A 17,190-nucleotide genomic window follows, 5' to 3' on the forward strand; every position below is an offset into this window, starting at 1 on the left:
GACTACAGTATGTTATCATCCATTGCTCAACCACTCCAAGCTGCTTTAATTTCAGAAGATGGCTAATTGCAATTAAGATACATGGGGTGTTGAGGTGGGAAGTAAAAGGAAGTAATCAGTGCTGATTATAGAGTCTGAGCCTGATCAGGGAAAATCGTATGCCGACTGTACGGCACCTCTCCGCCTGCCTGAATCTGACTCAGGAACAGCACAGCTCTACTGACTCCAGCTCTCTGCCAGATTTGAAAAGATCACGGCACATGCGACACCGTGAAGTTGACCTAATCACGTCTGGCCCGGAGAAATGCACAAAAACGCTTCACGGGTCAAAAATTAACCTACCCAATAGGGCTGCCAGCCTAAAACTCACGGACTTCTCGTCGGCTGCTTAAGTTTGATAATCTGGGTTTGGAAACTGCTCCTTAAATATGAAACTGTGCTTCTGTGTGTTAAGCTTGAGTCGTGTATGTACACACAGCAGACGAATGAAACTGTAAAATGAGCTGTGTAAATCTGATTGCCAACATTGGAAGGGTTCAATGTAGCCATGTCAAGCTGAAATAAAAATGTGTGTTGAATTTGTGATGCAGAAGCACCATGTGAGCTGTAGTAGTCAAAATAATGCACAAACAAATATTCAGTACATATTTCAAAAACTACAGAGGTCTCTTGGTGTTTTCAGGGAACTTTTCATGTAGACTACATATTTTTTACCTAAACATACACTATATTACCAAAAGTATTCGCTCACCCATTCAAATGATCAGAATCAGGTGTTCTAATCACTTGGCCTGGCCCCAGGTGTATAAATTCAAGCACTCAGGCATGCAGACTGTGAAACAAGACATTTGTGAAAGAATGGGCCGCTCTCAGGAGCTCAGTGAATTCCAGCGTGGAACTGTCATAGGATGCCACTTGTGCAACAAATCCAGTCGTGAAATTTCCTCGCTCCTAAATATTCCACAGTCAACTGTCAGCTCTATTATAACAAAATGGAAGCGTTTGGGAAAAACAGCAACTCAGCCACGAAGTGGTAGGCCACGTAAAGTGACGGAGAGGGGTCAGCGGATGCTGAAGCGCATAGTGCAAAGAGGTCGCCGACTTTCTGCACAGTCAATTGCTACAGAGCTACAAACTTCATGTGACCTTCAGATTAGCCCAAGTACAGTACGCAGAGAGCTTCATGGAATGGGTTTCCATGGCCGAGCAGCTGCAGCCAAGCCACACATCACCAAGTGCAATGCAAGGCGTCGGATGCAATGGTGTAAAGCACGCCGCCACTGGCCTCTAGAGCAGTGGAGACGCGTTCTCTGGAGTGATGAATCACGCTTTACCATCTGGCAATCTGATGGACGAGTCTGGGTTTGGAGGTTGCCAGGAGAACGGTACATTTCAGATTGCATTGTGCCAACTTTGAAATTTGGTGGAGGAGGAATTATGGTATGGGGTTGTTTTTCAGGAGCTGGGCTTGGCCCCTTAGTTCCAGTGAAAGGAACATTGAATGCTTCAGGATACCAAAACATTTTGGACAATTCCATGCTCCCAACCTTGTGGGAACAGTTTGGAGCGGGCCCCTTCCTCTTCCAACATGACTGTGCACCAGTGCACAAAGCAAGGTCCATAAAGACGTGGATGACAGAGTCTGGTGTGGATGAACTTGACTGGCCTGCACAGAGTCCTGACCTGAACCCGATAGAACACCTTTGGGATGAATTAGAGCGGAGACTGAGAGCCAGGCCTTCTCGACCAACATCAGTGTGTGACCTCACCAATGCGCTTTTGGAAGAATGGTCAAAAATTCCTATAAACACTCTCCTCAACCTTGTGGACAGTCTTCCCAGAAGAGTTGAAGCTGTAATAGCTGCAAAAGGTGGACCGACATCATATTGAATTCTATGAGTTAGGAATGGGATGGCACTTCAGTTCATAGAATGAGTAAAGGCAGGTGAGCGAATACTTTTGGTAATATAGTGTATATAGAAAACCACATATATTTCCTTTTTTTTTTTATTAATGTTACATACAGATCAGGATGTCCCACAAATCTGAATAAACATCTTGCTGTCGTGGCTAATGAAACACTTCACAAAAGTAGAGATTGAGTGGCTTGCTCAAGGGTCCATTAGCAAAGCCTGGTGACTGTGAAAGGCACACATTCATCCTTCCTCATTCTCTTCTTACAGTATATTTGGGCATTCAGACTCATCTATCATCACTATTACCTCAGAGCCACTAGGCACCAATGGCCTACTGCTTTCCATCTGACAACCAAGAGAGGAAACGTTGGAAGTGACAAAGGCTGAGGAGAAACACAGCGTCCACCATTGGCTAACCAATACTGTCACCAAGTGGCTAAAAAAAGCATAACAACTGCTCATCATTTCAAGAAGAATATTTCAATCCCATTTGATGCTTTTTAAAATGGTATACATCAACGGAAAAGAGTTAAAAGGGGATTTTCATCATTTGAATTTAGAATATTTACATGATTATCAGCTCATTCACAATATCTTCATATTACAGCCCATACAAACGTTTATACTATTGCTCCCAATTAAAAGCATTTTAAAATGGTTAAAAAAATACTTCATGAGAAATGATTTTTTCTTGACATGTTATACATTCATGATGGTTAAGGTTTATGTTACAGCAGAGTCCATTTCATGTCTTGCCTCTGTGCTTGTCTTGAGAGGAAGCTGAGGAAATATGTACGACAACATACAAAGAGGCTAGGTCCTTGGGCATAAACAAAGCTGTCATGCTAATTTCAAGCATGATCAATGCGTAATGGGTTTTAGCTGCTCTGCTACCTCACTGGCCCGGCAGCACAAATAAGACTGAGCATGTGTGGAGTGTTTTTTTTTTTTTTAAGCCTACCTTTTCTAAATTAGTTTAGGCTTGAAGTGGAGATACCCTCCACACAGAACTATTGGTGTTTTAATCGAACAAGTCAGAGAAGTCAGAGAGGTTTTTGCAGTATTCTTCGAAGCTGAAGTTCTCAACAGTGAAAGTAACATCCTTCCACTTCTTCACAGTCACCCTGCCGTCAGGGGTTTCCAGGGCAAAGTGTTTGATGGCTATATTGGGCAGTAAGGCGATCTTCTTGTACTTCATCTCGAATCCCCATTCCTGTGAATTGACATAAATGACATTGAGAATCCAAAAGGAGCACCAGCCTCAGCTCAGCTGGCAGATGTTTATCACAGGGCCCACTGTACCTTGTTGCAGTTTCCGTTATTACAGCCGATTGTACACCCAGGCTCCCAGTCCTCAAAACTCCTCTCAAGCCTCACCTGTCCACCAACTTTGTAGTGTTTTCTGAGAACAAAGACAAGTCATAATTAGAGTAGTAAATGTATTTTAATTTGGTCTCAGTATACTTCTGCATGGATTCTTATAGGTAACTCAATTCTCAAGTCAACTCACTTAAAGTCAGGATTGATGTTGACGTAGTGCGCATTGTCAACTAGCTTGATGTCATTGCCAGAGGCCACAGCCTTAAAACAGTTGCGACACAAGAGCTTGATACTGGACGCAGGGTGGCGACTCCTCTTCTCCGTCTTCCTCTTCTCTTCAATTTTACTGGAAATGACTGCCTGTGTTTGAAGGTCAGTTAACTGCAGACGAAGAAGAATAAATATTGATGTCAGAGGGACAGAGCAGTGAGAGCAAGGGGTTAGGATGAGCAGCGCACCCTCACCTTGACGCTAAAGTCTCGGAAACTCAGATTTTGAACCCGAGCAATGGCTTGTCCTGTGAGGTCCTCCAGATATTCATTGATAAGCTCTCTGCGAACTTCCCGTCCCCCTGCCTGGGCGACCACTGAATACTGGCTGTCTCTTGCTCGGGCACGCCCACTGGCCTGCTGCTGAGCAATCTCATTTGTAAGCAGCCCATAGCGTACCACAAGGTTGCATTCAGGAATGTCAAGGCCTTCTTCAGCCACACTGGTGGAGATCAGGAGGTTGAGAGAACCCTCGCGAAATTTGCGGATCGTGTCTGCCTGCTCGTTCTACAAGAAATACACGTAAATAAAAGCCTGTAAAGACTAAGAATAGGAACAAATATCCATAGGTATGGACTTAGATCTTTTGGTTGAATAGTTTGTCAGCACACCTGTGTCATGTAAGTGATGCCATTGCCGGCACCAGTGAGGATGGCTGCCTTAATCCCAGCTGCCTGCAATGCAGTATTACTTAGGACCCAGTCGTTTAGGCAGTGAGTGCTTTTACGGGTTTTAGAGAAGAGGATTCCCCTTGATTGAACACCTGAACCAAACTGTCCCAGCAGAGTGCTCTCAAGTTGGGCCATCTTTGGATTCTCAAAGTCAGAGTTTGAAGCAATATTCTTCAACTCTATCTGATTCTCTGTGTAACAAAGACAGAGATGGTTATGTTTTCTCATGTCATAATAAAGCAAAACATGTAAAGCCATGTAACAAAGATTTCAGAATACCCACCATGGAAAAGCCCCACCAAGAAGAAGTCGGTTCCATCGATGGCTGTGGTAAGCTTTGTGGTGTAGAATTGATCTAGGGAGCGATACGCATCCATCATTCGCAAGGTGTCATTGATGAGCAGGGCGTCGTTGTACTGTCTGAGGTGGAGTGCACATTGTGCTAGCAGCCTGTTGTTCTCTCTTACTCCTGGTCCAAGAGACAGACAGATGATGTCAACAGAACATGAACATTTGATTACCTCAATTCTTACCCAGTCACAAAGGCAAATGTGTTCACCCTGGCAGACGGTGTTCACACGATTTATAAAATAAAACTATGTTCTCACCTCGCTGCTCTAGAGTCACCACATCTGCCTCATATTCCTGTGTGCCACACTCTCTAAGTCTAAAGTCTAGAGGAAGGTCCATGTACTCATGGATCAGCTTCATCATCCACTTCAGCTGATCACCAAATGGATCCTAAAAGAAAAAAAAGAAAGAAAAAACTATATGAGCAAATTTTAGGTATACTACCAACATGGTTGCGGGGACAACTAATGGATACTAATAAGATTTTGTGCAACATTCTCATCTCAGCAATTGCTGTCCTGCTGAAACGCATTACTAAGATGGTGAACACCATGTAAGCACTGGAGGCATGTTATCATGCAAGTGAGCATTTAGCTCAGAGTGTTGCAGGCCTAAGTAAAGACTAACATGGCAGTAAACTATTGTTCTTGTGTAATTATGACTTTCAGATGAGTTTATTTATGAAATAACTCAGATCAAAATTAGTGCATAGTATTTTGCAATTCACTCACCTTAGATCTTTTCTCCACAATGTCAAATCTCTTGACGGGTCTGGGCACCTTCTGCTTCAGTTCGGGGGCATAGTTTTTAGTTGAAACGATGGCCGAGTCCAAGTTGGCACAAATCTGAAAGAGAGAGAAACACAATGATGACGAAGAGTCCAAGAGTTGTGGGAGTAAATATCAGTGACGTGTTATTTAAAAGGTGAACCCTGACCTGTAGTACATGCTCCACAGCCTTTTCCAGTGTCTTTGTTCCACCTGTCCCAGGTGACGCAGTGAGACCCAGGATCTGTGGCAGCGGTCGTTCTCCTTTCAACTTTTTCTCCACATAAACTCTCATTATTTTGTTGTAGACAGACTCCTTGTGGGTGTGGTGACACTCATCGATTATCAGTAGAGTAATGTCTGTAAGGAACAATGAATACGTCGAGGGTCAATTCACCTCGCCGTCACAACATAATTAGGAATGTTTCAGCTCACTCTTACTGACCTGAGAGGTCAACGTGTTTTGATTCCTCCATGTTCGTCAGAGCATTGTACAGGATCTGCGCTGTGCAGATGACCACATTTGAGGTCTTCATCACTAACCCAAAGAAATCCTTCTCGTCACTTTCTCCACTGACTGGTGTAACACTGTAGTGATGACCCAGGTGAGGCTCAAACTCTTTTTTGTAATGCTGGTCAACAAGGTGAACCTGCAGTATAGAATGCATCAAAAACACTGTATTTAATCACTTTGAGCCACACTGCTGTTAAAATGAAAAATTGTAGTTTTAACTGCTGTAAAGTTCATTCTCTACTTTACATCCAGTCTGCTTTGTGCCTCGTAGCTGTAGCTCACCTTGTTTACAAGTACAACCACCTTAGCATTTGTCTTAGTCTCCAGGTGTTTTCTGGCAACATACACAGCAGCTCGGGTCTTTCCACCTCCTGTCGGCAGCCAAATAATTATGTTCTCTCCTTTGAGAGCCCTTTCAACCACTTCTTCCTGGTATGAGTACAGTTGACAATCCGCCATCCTGGTATTTACTCCTGTTCAATAATACATCAGCGTTACAATACAGAATACCCATACTGTGTAGAAATGAACATCAGATTATATATTGCAACTGTATTGAGGATTAAGACCAAAAAGACTAGCTAGATCAGTCTCAAAAACAAATAAGATAAACAAGACACTTAGCGTCATTTGATTATAAGAAAATCAACCTTCAACTCACCAGTGTGTGGTGTGTTCAACTTCTTCCTCTCACGAAGACTGGCTGGTGCAGGCTGCTTTTAAAACCTGTTGTGATCAGCTGTGTGACGTGAAAACTGGAAAATGAAACTACAAGCTGTTTGACTCACGATGGTGGCCCTAGTGTAGGAGTCTCTGGAGGAACAACCGCTACACTTCCTTATGCAACGACAGATGAAACCTGAGCTACAGTGACATAATAGAGGTCTTTTACAATCCTTTTTTTGAAATGAAGACATACCCATACATGTATGGGTATGTCTTACATGTATGTATCTTATGGTTGTCTTTTTTACTCCATTGGTGACTTGCAGCTAAAACGTTCTGAGTTTCTGCATGTGCTCTAACACGGCCCCACCTCTCCCTCATTACATCAGGAAAGCAAAACTAAGCAGCCCGTTTCTGCCTTCTAGTTACTCAGCATGTTATGGTCTCTGTTAAAAGTAAGTGTTTTGCAAGGCATTCTGACAGGAAATAATGCTAAACAGTCTTTAAAGTAATCAAAAATAACATCTAGTACTTTTGCAGCTTCCATCTACAATAATCAAATAAGAAAAAAAAAAGAAAAGAAAAAAGATACCAACGGCATGAATATACATACACCAGTCAGGTATAACATTATGACCACCTACAGGTATAAGGGTCTCCCTTGTGCCTCCAAAACAGTTGTTACTCTCTGGTATCCTGTGTTGTCTGGCAACAGAATGTTGATAGTGGGGGCCTTTGGGTCCTATGAGTTGAGGGGAGGGGCCTCAGTGGATCACCCCACAGATACTTGATCAGTTGGATCTAGTGAATTTGGAGGCCAGGTCAACACATTGTGCTGTTCTTCATGTTTTCTTAGTTGTTCCTAAACTGTTTTTGTGCATGTCTGTGTCAGGCTGCATCCTGCTGGGGATGGCTGCTTATTTACTTTGCACTGTATACACTGCAAAGTAAATACGTAGCTACAATAGCTATGTTCTATGTTTAACCTGTATTTACTGTACACAGTGTGAATCACAGTATCTGTGGAAAATAATTATAGACAAATACTAACCTGTTCAAATGGGACTCAGTCGTGTGGTTTTAGGTGGGGTTTTAAACCCCATTAGGAGCAGCTGTGTGATACAGAGAAACGAAAGTAAAAGATCTGTGCCAGCAGGAAGGGCCCTACTGAGGGAGGCTCTGGATGGACAACAGCAAATCTCCTCACTGTGTAATGGCAGACAATTCTGAATGTAACCAACAGCAAATAGGTGTCATGAACCATATGGAACCTAGCGATGGTTCATGGTATATATGTACGTCTGAAACTATGTTCTTTACAGTTGTAACTGAACAGGGAGAAGCCTTAGAAACTGTGTCAGGTTTTGCATAACCACACCTTAAACCAGGCCTGCTTGTTTTTCTTTGGCACATCAGGAAATCAACGTTTATTGCCTCACACACACATACACATCTGTACAGCTATCTTTGTGAGGACTTTTTTTTAAAACAATACATTCCCGAGCCCCTTAACCTCACCGCCGCTTACCAACGGTAAGTACCTTACCCCGAAACCAAGCCTTAACCCCACAACAGGCCTGCGGTTTCAATGTGGTCCTCAGACGGACGGCTGTACAGAAGCACACACACACACAAAATCACAAAAAACAACAGCTACAGCAGAAGTACTTTTGGGAACTAAAAGGAACACAAAAATATTCACACACAAGCTGATCCACTTTTAAAGGTACAAACATTCCTGATAGTTCTTAGTAAACTAATAGTATAAGATGCAATCATGTACTAACTGGCCTTAAATAAAGGCCATTATGACAGCCCGCTAGATTCAGTACTTCACATAATGGGGGTACAACATAATATCAGCACCAACATTTTTCAGGGAACATTTTTGAGTATAGTCACAGGAATTGATGTGTGCTGAAGACATTTTTCACAACCCGTATCACAGGGCGTATAACAACACAAACAAACTTAACTTTAACAACTTAGACGATAAGAAGTCAGTGATTTGAAGATTGAGTGTTTTAACGTTTTATTATTCTGCTGCTGCTCATAACATATGACATCAAACTCACAAGGTTATCTGGAAAGTCCCCTTTTACGTTGCCAAGTGTGCAATTCCCCACAGTTATAACTCATTTGTGATGGGGGTTAAAATTAAGTGATTCAAGTTCATACCTGTCCGGTCTAACTCACTTTTAATTAGTGTTTCACAAATGCTTTCAGTTACCTGCTTGGAAATCACCAAATTTAAAAACAGTTTATAAAAAAAAACACTTTATTGTCATGAACAGTATTACAGTTACAGTAGATGGTATTTATACCATAACGCGACAGCAACCATCCTCAAACACGCTGGAAGGTTCACTCAGACTGACCTCTTAAGAAAATCTGAAATGCAGCATAGGTAGATAAACGGTGAACCACATAATTGACAACCCTGAATAATGCAAGACGGAAATCACTTCACCAATTCAAAGTTTGTCGTGATTCAAGTACAAAATAAACAGATATTCACACACGCACACATAAACATAAAATGTCAATGAAGCATTCAACAACCAGGCTCAACCAGCATTCGACAGTTACTTCCCAGAAAAAAGTGGATGCATCTCAGGAAGCACTTTGTTTGACACCGACTGTTGAACAAATAAAATGTTCAATGAAATATTCTTTTACAATGTTTATAACATTGTAAAAAATAAACCTGCAAAAACAGTGACTGGAGGTTGGATGTTTTTGTTTTTTTTATGCAAACTGTCTGCCATGCATCAACCCCCACAGCTTGTGTGCGGTGCGCTAAATAAACCAAAGTCATCTCTTCAGGGGCAGCTGGCTGTCTTCTCCCCACTAATGTTTGTCTTCTATCCAGTAAACATGGAGTCGCCCCAAAATGTGGCAGTACACAAAACATTAGACTACTTAGCATATGCGTGGAAGTGACTACATCTACAATGACACCTGACAGCATGGTAAAAGCTATACTACGCGTGACCTTATAGTAGAATAAAACCGTGCCAGTGGAATGGTGTATGAACAGTATGTGTTAAGCTTCATGTATAAATAAGTAGCCATTATGCTGTTGTTAACTCAAAAACATTGTTCTCTTGAAGATAATGTTTGGGCAAATTATTTTGTTTGCTGGAGAGATTTGCTGCACAATCCATCACTGATAACAACAATTACTTTTAGTGTTGATCTATCTGTAATGTTGTTTTCATAATCAGTTTGGGTTAAAGAATGTGGAATATGAACCCAAATAATAATGATTGCCTTTTCTTTCCCTGACCAACACTTAAAAGATATTCAAAGATGATCCGTATACGCAGTTAAAACCAACAAGAGGTGAGAGCCTGCAAACATTTTCACCTCTTAGGCCTGTCACAAGTGTATGCATTTGTCACTACTGAGAAAATTACTGCTCGTCTTTCCTCATCAAATGTTCTTTTACCTCTCAAGAACATTTACCGTCATACCCATGAAAATGGCTGTGATGTTCAAGTGTCTGTCAGTAACGGAAGGCAACGTGGCTTTAGGTCCCGAGGTCCATTTTCTGATCTAAGCTCGACAAAACTGGAATGAACAACTGTCATTAAATGTGACAAACCCAGGTCAATCGGACTAGAAATAACGGTTGAAAGAATAGCATTGTTATAACTTCAGAGCTGTAACTTTGGTACACTTAATTAAACGTGTATATGCAGATTATTCACACACTGCGAGTACTTGAAAGAGAGTATGTCAGAGGATAACTAAGCAGATGCTAATTTGACTTGATATTTCCAAACCCCACTCTTTCATGTGTTTTAGTCCCAGTTATGTCTTGTAAAATTTGCCTTGTACATACCCTTTTATTAACTAAGATATGACAACTGCTAGCAATATTTCCTTGTGATCTGCTTTATCTTGGCGTTTGGCAGCAGTGTGGGCTGCTCCTTGTCAGATCTGTGAATATTTCTGCTTTCAGGTTCATTTTTCAATCAGGCCTCCGTCTTTTAATTTGAAGTAGAAGAACTTCTCCAAGGTGTTGGCACATTTGCAGTACTCGCTGTCTGGAGGGTTGTACTCACGACAGTTGGTGATGATTCGCTGAAGGTCAGCAATAAAAAGCTTCTTGGTTACATAGTATCGGTTCTTGAGTCTCTCTGTCATGGTCTTCAGGTCTTTGGGTTCAAAAATGAGAAAAGAACAACAATCAACTTATATAAAATATTTAAGGAATGGTTTGCATGATATAAACAGTCACCAAAATACTAAGGAAGTTAATGTTTTATCAAGGAGATGCTCGCTCACCGATGGGAAAGCGGATGATTTCGTAGTAATCTGGCGCTTCAGATTTCTTCACTGGCTCCATGAAGGGCCAGGCATCAGGATGAGTCTGTTAAAGAGACAGAATAGTCCTAGTTAGTCTAAGCTCTCATTCCTCTTTAGTAATCAGTATTTCTGTGTGTTTGCACCAGTCTGGTGTCAACAGGTAACCCTCACCTTTATCTGGGCCAGGAGGTTCTTCAGCATGTTGTATAGCACATCAGGGTCCTTCACCTCTTTCCTACAAAACAGAAAAATGACAAATAAGTTACACGCTGACTACACCAACAGTTCATGAATTGTAGAATAAAAATAATTGGTCGTTGTCACTGTAACAGTACTACTACATAACAACACTACAACTACAAACAGTGAGTAGTAATGTTAGTTGATGTAGTGGAAGCTGTTCTTCCCAGTGTGATAGTACTAAAAACAACAACCCCACAACTATCACTACTACTAGAAGGTAAACAACAACAACAACTGCTATTACTAGTACTATAATAACAATTAGTCCAACAAGTTCAACCAAGTAAATTAGTAGTTTATGTTGGAGCAACAGTAGCTGTAGTGTTAGTAAGAGTGTTAGCAGTTGTAGTGTTGACTTTTACTACTACAATAATGAATACTAGAACTATTCCTAATACTATTACTAGAAATGATTTTAGTTAACTGCTTCTGTTTAACTCGGCTATGCAGATGAAAAAGTATGATTAACTTCTACAGTCATGGCTTCACCGTACAGGATTAGACAGATTAGAGAGAGTAATCGTTTCAGACTTTAAACACATTCACACATCAATCTACAAGAAAAGAATGTCATTGAAAAAATAATAATAAAAGCTTTACCCTTTGTCTTTACTACTGGGTTTCCAGCCCGTCTCTCCTAGGAGGAATAAAAGACTTTTAAGTAATAAGATAATGATTTTCGTTCATTTTTCTTAAAGTACATAAACCAAACACTCACTTATGCCTGGTATGCTCTCCACTGGAATCTGTCGCACTCCCTCTTTGAAGCATGTGAGACCTGGGTAAACCCTCCTGATCTGGCTCTGTTTCCTCTCAATCAGCTTCTTAATGATCTGTTATGACATTTTCACATTGATGTCAAATGAAAAAACAAATCAACAACTGCCTTCATGAGAGCACATCACAGCCTAACGCACCTCCTTCTGCCTTTTGATGATATGAGAAAGCTCGGTGTAAGGGATTCTAGGGTTCAGCTCGCACTCCATGAGGGTTGCTCCCTCGTAGTCTTTGATGTATCCCAGGTATCGACTCTTCGGCACTTTTATGTCTTTGGAAAAGCCCTGCCAGGAAAGAAAATGAGTTACTGAAAGGACAAAGAGGAGGGAGAGGTCAGATGCAGGGTAAAGGCACAGGTCAGGTCTGCAGTACCTGTTTCTTGAAGTAGCCAATGGCATACTCGTCAGCGTAAGTGAGGAAATAGAGGATGTTGTGTTTGATGTGGTACTCCTTGAGGTGGTTCATCAGATGGGTTCCATAGCCCTAACATTAAAAAGGGAAAGGGGGCAAAAAGAAGTAAATCCAAATTATAGCAAAAGAAATCACACTGAAAATCAGAACTGGGTAGTCATAACTGTTTCAAAGATATGTATGATGTGATGTTGTTAATATTTTTTAACAGTCTATTTAAGTTAATTGCTCAGATAACTCTAACAGAGTATTAAGTATTTACCTTAACTTGCTCATTGGATGTGACGGCACAAAAGACAATCTCAGTGAAGCCCTGAGTAGGAAACATCCTAAAACAGATGCCTCCGATGACACGGCCGTCTTTGATGAGGGCTAGGGTTTTGTGCTTCCTGTGAATAACTGGAGATGTCAGAACAGCAGGCAGGAATCCGACGGCAGAACATGTGGTGTGAGGGCATCTACTTACGGGTCAAACACTAGTCGTGTGATGTACTCTTTGGGCATTCGAGGTAACTGATGAGAAAAGACGTTCTGCAGGCCGACCAGCCACATCAGGATCTTTTTGTTGGACTTCTGGGAAAGTGAGTTTCCGATGACGTGGAACTCTATGATGCCTCGTCTCTCCTCCAGCCTGGCAGTCTCATCGCGGGCAGCATTTGGCGTCAGCAGGTTAGTCTAGCAATATGAACCAACTCTCAGAACTTTAAAAAAAACCCAATACAAACCCCTATAGCCTTACAAAGTAACCCGAGATTAAAGCCAGTTCCACACATGAAACATGTAACATTGCTATATTCATCAAACTGCCAAGTGCACTATAGCAAAAGCAACAATATATAATGAATGTTTGGCAAATAAGATATAAGACTAGAAAGTATAATGACTGAAACCCAGCTGATGAGCTGAGCAGCAATCAGTTTCTACTAATTTCTATAAGCTTTCTAGTAACCCAAATAAATCATTCCCTATTTTCAAGGTCACAGCTTTATCACTTAGACGTTTTCCATTTTTAAACCAACATGAAAGTGTTACTGGGTGTGGCTTAATAGGATTTACATAAGGAGTTTTAGAGAAACAGACATGAGACTGATACTTAAACATAAGTCATATTAAAGGGAAAGGGTGCATGTCTGAATGGGGCTTTGTTAACTGACCTCTGGTCCCAGCATAGCAGCAGGGTCAGTGATTGTCATCATGACTTCATTGACCAGCTCCATAGGTATGTCTCCCATCACGCGGATCCTCTTGGCATCCTCCAGTGTCAGTGCCTCAGGAAGTTTACGCTTTTCCCCTGAACAAACAAGCCTTTCTTAGATCCAGGCAATAAAAGGTTATACAGTAGTGGGCAACCACCATTCTCTGATTAATCATTTCCACATCACATCTATATTTAAGAAACAAGTGCTTTACAAATGAGTTCAGTGTAACACATTAACGTATTAAATCACTTGAGAGTATAAGACTATAAAGGTGATGGGGAATTAAAGCAGAAGGGGAGCGCTAACAGACCTGTGACGACCTCCACACCTCCAGGGTCCATGCTGCCCAGAGAGGAGCTGCTGCTCAGACACTTGGACAGAGCAGGGGAGCCAGACACTGAAGCAGGACTGAGCACTGCAATGACAGACATCAGTTTACATTTCCTTACACACCATGCAACAACAACTGTGACAACATCAAATATAATTTTTTTTCTTTATAAATATTTTACAGTCCAGTGTTTATATCACTACGTTTATCTATATAGGCATATATACTTCTCAGTGTTTCTTAAGGAATAATACCACCTCAATTCGGCATTCATTCATTCAAAATTATTATTTTGCCAATACATGTTTTCACAAAACACTAAACAGGTATACAAACAACATTTTCTTTCATTTTTTCTTTGTTATCTCTACTTATTTGTTTCCTACCCAACAGCTTTCTTTGTATTCAAAAAAAAGAAAAAATGTAAGCTTTATTTCACATTCTTCACCGTCTAGTTGGTCATTACTGCGATGTTTAAATTCATAGTCAATTCCTGCTTAAGAACATAATGTATGTTCGTTGTGATGTTGTACTGTCTGGTCACATCGCATTAAAGCAATAGTATCACAGCCTGTACACCTGCCTCACCTGTCGGATGCCCTAGCTGTGTGCCATCGGAGGCAGGCATGGTGAAGTCAGCTTCCCATATGGGTGAATTGTCACCATAGATCTCCTCCTCTAGCATAGACAAGAACCTAATGACAAAAATGTAAAGACAACAGGATCACAAAGAGATCACCAAGACGAATACAGGAACTTCCATAGTACAAGAGCAGTGCCCAAAACTGGTTGATGTTTGTCCATGACAATCTGCCCTTACTTGGGGAAGTGTGTGAGAATAAGTGTGCGTTTCTCTGGTAACAGTTTATCCTTCTCCACTCTGAACTTCTCCAGAAGCTGCCGACGGGTAACGGTGAAGATGGATTTGAGCAAGTTACGCCCAAACACATGTGTGGTTTCATAGCGTGGTAAGCTGTCGTTACTCTGTGGAACATGGCAGTAGCACAACCACCTGGCAGTCATAAAGAAAAACATGGTTACCATGCAGACAGATTTCAGCATTCATCACAAAAATCTAGAAACTAAACACATACACCTGCTTTCTTTAATAGTATATGCACACACCTGGTGTAGTCCACTTTGTATGCGGTCCCATCATCTTTCTGGGTACGCTGGCGATACTGCGTTGGTGTCTCAAGCTTCCAGTAATTTAGACACAAAAGGAACATCTTTGACAGTTCAAACATGGTCTGCCTTTCCTTTGGTGCAAGGTGGCTGAATTTATACTGAACAAAGTTCAAAACCCCCTTTGGAATAAAAACAAAGACAAGATAGGTGAAGAATTCCAAGCGTGCTTCCCACAAATGGGGTATAGTGCTAAAGCCTGAGGATGTTCAGGAGGTTTCTAGTTTTATGTTCACCTGCTCAATGTTGGGCTTTTCAAAAGGTGGACTTCCAAGGGATCCTTCTACGACTGGCTGGCTCATCTGTAGGATGCATTTCCTCAGTAGCTAAGGGAAGGCAAGGAGAAAAGAAGAACAATATTTATTTTTTCCCAAGAAAATAGTATAATTGAGATAAACAATGTTATGCATAGTTACTATGGAGACTCCTTAGTAGCAGTTTATCTATTATGCCTGTTACACTGTAAGACACATGTAAGATACGTGTTGGCCTACCTTGAAAAGATAGAAGTAGACCTGTTTGGTATCAGTGTCCTCCTCTTTGTGGACAGACATGAACAGATTCTCCACATCAACCACCATACCCAACAGCCTGTTAATCTCATCCTCTGACACGTTCTCCAGATGGGACACATGATCAGCTGTAAACAAGGCACAAATTTTACAAAAATACATATGGTATTGGCCTTTGGAAACAGTAGTATATGTAGGAGGTGGTTAGTTTGTACCCAGAGCATGTCCACAGCTGCGGCAGGGCTCGGTCAGGCTGGCTGCTTGCTGTTGCAGATCCATACGTGTGGCTGATGGAGGATTTGGGTTTTTCCATCCATTGCACTTGCATGTGTCACTAGCCTGAGAATGAACAAAATAAAGCTTACAATGAGACTTAAACAATAACTCAACCAGTGTTTTTGTACGTCAATGAACGACTAATGAGTTAAGCTAGCTGACAACAAATGCATCTTCACAGATTTAATGTTACTTACACGACTGTTCGTGAGACTATCATGCTAGCTAGCTACAAAAGTTAACAATTACGTTTGGTTACGACGCTACGTGTGTGTGTTTTTGTTCATACAATAATGATAACACTACCCCGAAGAGTGCTTTGTTGTGAACTTTGGCTAGCTATGCTAGCTACCTTGCATGCGGAGAATACGCCAAGTTTCTCAAGCTTTTTCGCCCGTGGGAAAGCCCGGACTTGGGCTTTCTTCTGGCTTGCACGTTGTTGCTGGCTAAGTCCTGGTCTGGCTGGGTCACTATTTCCCGACCCTGAGCCTGTCCCAGCAGAACTGGACCCCGCTGACCCAGCGGACTGGGCTTGGAGAAGCCGGGGTTGTAAGGCCTGCGCCGCCGGGTCCGACATATCCACGCTGCTAAAGTCTTCCTCCACTCCCGTTTAGCTCATATGCTGCCTTCAAGTGCCGTAAGCAAAATTGGATTTTAGACTATCGTAGTAAAGTTCGAGGTGGACATTTTCTAATTAACAAATTAAACACATGCATTTTCAACAGTCAGAAAACACACTCAAAAATCGAAGCAGACTGTTTGACAGCATACACCAATATGTAACTATCGATTATCGATTGCTACGACAGAAGTCAAAATTACGAGGCCACAGTGAAAGGGACGTAGTTACATTGGTTTTGAGCACAATCATCCATACATAGCAATTAATTGTAGGGGCAGTAAATACATCCATGTCACTGGTATTATTTCTGCCTCAATGCTAGTATAGTTGTGTTCGATATACAGACTATGGACGTCCCCCAGTGGTCATGTTACACATCAGACTATTTTGAAAGTATTCACCGGAAATTCACACATTTGGTATGACTACATGAGAGGGTTAGTGGTCGCCATGACAACAGTTATTATAGTGAGGACTGTCTGTAATGGCGAGGTTGTAAAGACTCTAAGTTGAATGTTTTAACCGGAAATATATGAAAGAGGAGGACCATGTTGAAATACAGGTTGTTGTTAAAGTGCATGCATTTGGAAACATGCGTGCGTTTTACCCTCTGCTGGCCACAGAGGGCCACTGCAATACATTATTGACAATAAGTTTCACCGTGAACCACTGATATACTCGTAGCAAAGACTGTACGAAAGCACTTCCTGTTAGTACTTTCAAACTAAAGTATCAATTTAAAGGTGTCAGGCAGCTATAGATGTGGTTTCACTGAGAGATAATTACGTTAGAGGCATTTATTTTCAGTCTCGATAATGTTGATAATGTATTAATATTAAATTTTTC

At 41.5% G+C, this 17,190-nt stretch overlaps 2 protein-coding genes across 2 annotated transcripts; both read right to left on the reverse strand.

Moving 5' to 3' along the window:
- Nucleotides 1-726: 726 nt before the first annotated feature.
- dhx58 (DEXH (Asp-Glu-X-His) box polypeptide 58) lies at nucleotides 727-7,181 on the reverse strand. Its single transcript, XM_084570960.1, has 12 exons — nucleotides 6,470-7,181; nucleotides 6,091-6,281; nucleotides 5,740-5,944; nucleotides 5,464-5,654; nucleotides 5,259-5,372; nucleotides 4,785-4,917; nucleotides 4,460-4,645; nucleotides 4,117-4,367; nucleotides 3,701-4,012; nucleotides 3,427-3,617; nucleotides 3,219-3,318; nucleotides 727-3,129 (listed from the first exon to the last, which is right to left on the reverse strand). Exons 2-12 carry the CDS (start codon nucleotides 6,265-6,267, stop codon nucleotides 2,938-2,940), a joined length of 2,052 nt encoding a protein of 683 aa, XP_084427086.1. The 5' UTR covers nucleotides 6,268-6,281; nucleotides 6,470-7,181; the 3' UTR covers nucleotides 727-2,937.
- Nucleotides 7,182-7,195: 14 nt separating this feature from the next.
- Nucleotides 7,196-16,542, reverse strand: kat2a (K(lysine) acetyltransferase 2A). Its single transcript, XM_084570959.1, has 18 exons — nucleotides 16,075-16,542; nucleotides 15,662-15,785; nucleotides 15,429-15,574; nucleotides 15,171-15,260; nucleotides 14,875-15,056; nucleotides 14,570-14,761; nucleotides 14,338-14,444; nucleotides 13,729-13,833; nucleotides 13,374-13,510; nucleotides 12,686-12,894; nucleotides 12,482-12,608; nucleotides 12,181-12,291; nucleotides 11,949-12,092; nucleotides 11,750-11,864; nucleotides 11,632-11,668; nucleotides 10,960-11,023; nucleotides 10,768-10,852; nucleotides 7,196-10,637 (listed from the first exon to the last, which is right to left on the reverse strand). The coding sequence occupies exons 1-18, from the start codon at nucleotides 16,297-16,299 to the stop codon at nucleotides 10,444-10,446; spliced, it is 2,394 nt and encodes a 797-aa protein (XP_084427085.1). The 5' UTR covers nucleotides 16,300-16,542; the 3' UTR covers nucleotides 7,196-10,443.
- Between the last annotated feature and the right edge of the window lie 648 nt (nucleotides 16,543-17,190).

The sequence above is a fragment of the Chelon labrosus genome (assembly GCF_963514085.1).
Source record: "Chelon labrosus genome assembly, chromosome: 21".
Lineage (NCBI taxonomy): Eukaryota > Metazoa > Chordata > Actinopteri > Mugiliformes > Mugilidae > Chelon > Chelon labrosus.

Bases quoted from the DNA above. Each gene is read 5' to 3' on its own strand.
- dhx58 (XM_084570960.1), bottom strand. From the start codon at position 6,267: ATGGCGGATTGTCAACTGTACTCATACCAGGAAGAAGTGGTTGAAAGG. The intron at 5,655-5,739 runs GTCAGTAAGAGT...TGTTCCTTACAG, and splicing joins AAAACACGTTGACCTCTCAG to ACATTACTCTACTGATAATC. The intron at 4,646-4,784 runs GTGAGAACATAG...CTCTTGGACCAG, and splicing joins GGTGACTCTAGAGCAGCGAG to GAGTAAGAGAGAACAACAGG.
- kat2a (XM_084570959.1), bottom strand. From the start codon at position 16,299: ATGTCGGACCCGGCGGCGCAGGCCTTACAACCCCGGCTTCTCCAAGCC. The intron at 12,093-12,180 runs GTACTGCAGACC...CTTTCCTGGCAG, and splicing joins TTGGCTACTTCAAGAAACAG to GGCTTTTCCAAAGACATAAA. The intron at 10,638-10,767 runs GTGAGCGAGCAT...TTGAACCCAAAG, and splicing joins AATCATCCGCTTTCCCATCG to ACCTGAAGACCATGACAGAG.